At 39.5% G+C, this 3,666-nt stretch overlaps 1 protein-coding gene across 5 annotated transcripts in view; it reads right to left on the bottom strand.

Annotated features, from left to right (window-relative positions):
* The window catches only part of LOC105254298 (fibrillin-3), a 39,959-nt gene that overhangs the window by 950 nt on the left and 35,343 nt on the right, over positions 1–3,666 (bottom strand). For 4 of the 5 annotated variants that reach the window (XM_025412019.1, XM_025411887.1, XM_025411939.1 and 1 more), the window contains one exon: positions 1,233–1,407. In XM_025412019.1, coding sequence (XP_025267804.1) covers positions 1,233–1,407 — 175 coding nt within the window. Of the gene's footprint in view, positions 1–1,195; positions 1,408–3,666 lie in introns of all 5 variants that reach the window. The other variant, XM_025411974.1, reaches the window with a different exon arrangement.

The following is a 3,666-nucleotide window of genomic DNA, read 5'->3' as shown; positions in this document are numbered from 1 at the left end:
CTGACAAGTAAACATGAACGACAAGAACGTGTTTTTGCGGTTTTACGCAACTTATTAATATTCATTTACGTGTATCAATAATGCTCGCTCTTGCGTCACCGATCAATTAATAATAAAGTTGCAAGAACAAGCGGCGTGTTTAACAATCGCGGTCTCTAACCGCGCAATGGTTTCGTGGCGAGGTAGGGTAACGCAAAGGGCTGAGTCAGGAAGAGAGTCAAGCTACCCGTAAACAAGCTCAGCTCGCATCGAGTGTAATTTTGCGCTACAAAGCGAATAAAGATGATTAATACGTTTAATAGGTTCGCGGGAAACTAATTGACTCAGCGATCGATTCCTCTCCTCGAAACAAGATGGACAACAAGATGGAGTCTTAACAAAAAATTCGCGTCTCTGGTTCCGACGTCAAGTTTATCCCCGCGGGTGCGACGTAAACTTTCCTCTTTCCGGAGTCTGCGATAGCGTAGATAAGGCACAGATAGATTTTACTATTTATTAATACTCTCCTCTACGTCACTCGCATATCATTGTTATCGAAAAACGATCGATTGTCATCGTACGATATTATTATAGATGTACAAAAATTTATGTATCAAATATATACGTGGTGTATACATACATATACATGTGTGCGTGCGTTTGTATATTACAAAAAGTCGCCAGGCTGCATAAAATTGTCACGGTAGATGCGATCATATTGTAGATATTGCTACAGTATAAAAAAAAAAGAAACTACGGTTCTACGAGTTGATGTCATTTATCGATGCGCCTGCTTCGGTTCCCGCGCAATCTTATTTTATGTATATCTAATCTTGTTGATTATATGACAATTTATATCACTGGATACCTCCAGAATTCAATTAGCTACGCGTAAATAATTATTTCAGAAAATTTTATAAAATATTAAAATGGATTCTTTTCTTATCGAAGGATCGCGCGAAGAGAAAACGTCGAAAAGTGAAGAATAAAAGGAAAATATATTTAAAAATCGCTTGTAAAGCTAGGTTCTACATACGTAATTACGCCAAGCATTTTTTTTTTCATCTTTAATCATCGCTGTTTTCGGCGTTGATCAATTTCCAGCAGCGCGAATACAGGCGCTCCGACGAGCGCGAGGCAAGATTTTCCGCAGATGTTCCCGCGGCGCGATTTACGCGATAGAATTTTCCTTTACACGAGCGCCGAGTTAACTTACGTGTTCGCTTATTACACGTCGTTCATGTGGCCCTTACGTGCAACATTCATGCCGCGGCGGCGGCAATATTCTCGTCTCGACGCGGCCCGAGCCGTAATGAGTCGGTGGCGAAACTACGTGATCGGTCCTCGTAGCGCGTTGCCAATATTGCCGGCGCAACAGCTGCTGCTCCCGTGCTTGCCAGGGGTGATGCTGTCTCCTGGAGTGTCGATCTGAGAACATATTCTCCCGTTATCGACTATCGCCTTACAAATGAGAGAGGTGTGAGAGAATCGTTGAGAATATTGTTTTAAGAGCGGAGAAAGGGAAAAGGAACCTTCTCGCATTCATTTCCTTCACAAACACAATTACTGAAACATTATTTATACGTAATACAAGGGATATAAGGTAAATTGAATTTTCTCTCAAGTTTTTTCACTTCTAGATCAGAGTGCAAAATAAAATTAACGTTTCCAATTCGGAAGAAGAATGAATATGCGTAATTATATAAAACTATAAATTATTTAAATGTCATTTTTAGTGTGAATTTATATAATGCGCATCGAGAACCTGGATTGTCATTCTAGTCAGCTGATTGGAATAACGTCTCAACTAAATGTAAATAGTCTTCGAGTAAATAGGTCAAATAATCGGCGCTAAGAAACGCTCATCTCTAGATGCTTTTGGAGTCGTTGTGAAAAGGGCGGCGGGTGAACAAGGGAGTTTAAGTGGCAAACAAAAACTGTCCAAATGCCGTCGTTAATCATGTGAAGTCAATCCACGTCAGATTACTAAGATTGATTAGGTACATCGAAAGCCCGATGCATCAAAGGGTACCGAAGGGGATGAAAGTACATTACAGCGATGATCCATGCAGCTTTCGACAACGTCGTTAATAGCGGTTCTTCTAATATCAAATTTGTGATTAATACACGTATAGAACTTGGTTTGCAAGTGACAAATATTTTTTTTCCACTTGTAGAGATTCGACAAATAAATTGAAAAATGTGCGCTCTGTACAAATACAATGGAACAAGCTCCGTTTTCCAATCAATACTATCCAATCACTACAATGACGGGGCAATCTGGTTTTATCTTCGGCAAGTGTCTGTCATCATTCCGGAAAACATTTTCAGTCTGTACATTGTCGTTGTCCCCTTTTCTTTTTGTGTCTCATTAATAAGCGGTGGCGCTAACTCGCTTAAGAGAATGCGTTGCGAACCGTCCTGCGTATGTAAATCATGCCGAGCGAAGAGAGAAAGAGAAAGAGAGAAAGAGAGAGAGACGGCTATTTCAGGCGTTCATTAACTACTTTGCGGTTCGCCAGCAGCACTTTAGCCACGTCGGTTCATTGTTACATCGCAGATGTTGGCTCTCGTTGTAAATTGTGCTATTGAATGATGATTGAGTTTATATACTTGGTTCAAAATAATACGAATAAGTAAGAAATAGATTACCCCAATTTTCCTAGTATTGCTATTATAAATTGAAACAGTAATAATTTATCGCAATATCGAAAAAATATTTAGTAGAAAAATCGAATTACGTAAGAGTGTTTTTCACGCGGATGCGAAAATATTAATTTTTTATCATATGATTAATAAATATTTAATGAATTTAAATTTTGCTTTATATCGGAAACCAATCTGATATTATTATTCTCTGTACGGTATACATAATATAATATTTGGTAGTGCAATATACATACGATTTAAAGATAATAATGCCGGAGGAAATGTAAACATCGATCACGATTCTATTTGTTTGCTCGCCAATTATTTCGCTCTTTGTATTTTGTTTTAATTATTCCTACTATCAATTTAAACGAATTTCGTTACTTACCATACGAAACTCGTTACGCTTGGTTTAGTGCCTAACAAACTGCAAACCGTTTTATGAAACAAAGCTTATAATAATTGCATTCGAAAATACGACATAAATACTGTCGACAAAATATAATATACATGTCATATTTTTTTACACCGTGTTCCGCATATTCGGAAATGATTGTTTGTGCAATAATTCGGGATTCTTTTCAATCCTATTCAATACATTTTGTAACTCTTGAGTCTCCTCTGGTGACAGGGACGTTTTCTGTTCCGACAAAATGGCGTCGGAAAGACTCAGAGACGCCAGCGATACGACGTCCTCCTTATTGTTATCAATGTCATCATTCTGGAGGGTCTGTTTCACTATCTCGATATATCTCTTCAAGCCCGAATTCATCACGAGATCCATTTTCGAATCGCGTCGCGGAAGTTGCAATTCTTCATCCGGATTGATCCTCCCTGCAATGTCCCGCTCGCGCGTTTCCGCTTCGTCATCGACGGTGCCGCTTTCGCGCAGGACCCACGATCCCTTGGAAATCGCAGATCCGTCGCCCTTCATTTTGTCGACCGTGTCGTTCGATCGACTATTCAATTTCGCGCCGTTTAATCCGCTTTTCGCCTCGGAATTTGCATCTCTTCCTGCCGGATGCGAGGTAGAAACAC

This window comes from Camponotus floridanus, unplaced genomic scaffold, assembly GCF_003227725.1.
Source record: "Camponotus floridanus strain SB8 unplaced genomic scaffold, Cflo_v7.5 scaffold1, whole genome shotgun sequence".
Classification (NCBI taxonomy): Eukaryota; Metazoa; Arthropoda; class Insecta; order Hymenoptera; family Formicidae; genus Camponotus; species Camponotus floridanus.
This window is presented reverse-complemented; position numbering and strand designations above follow the sequence as displayed.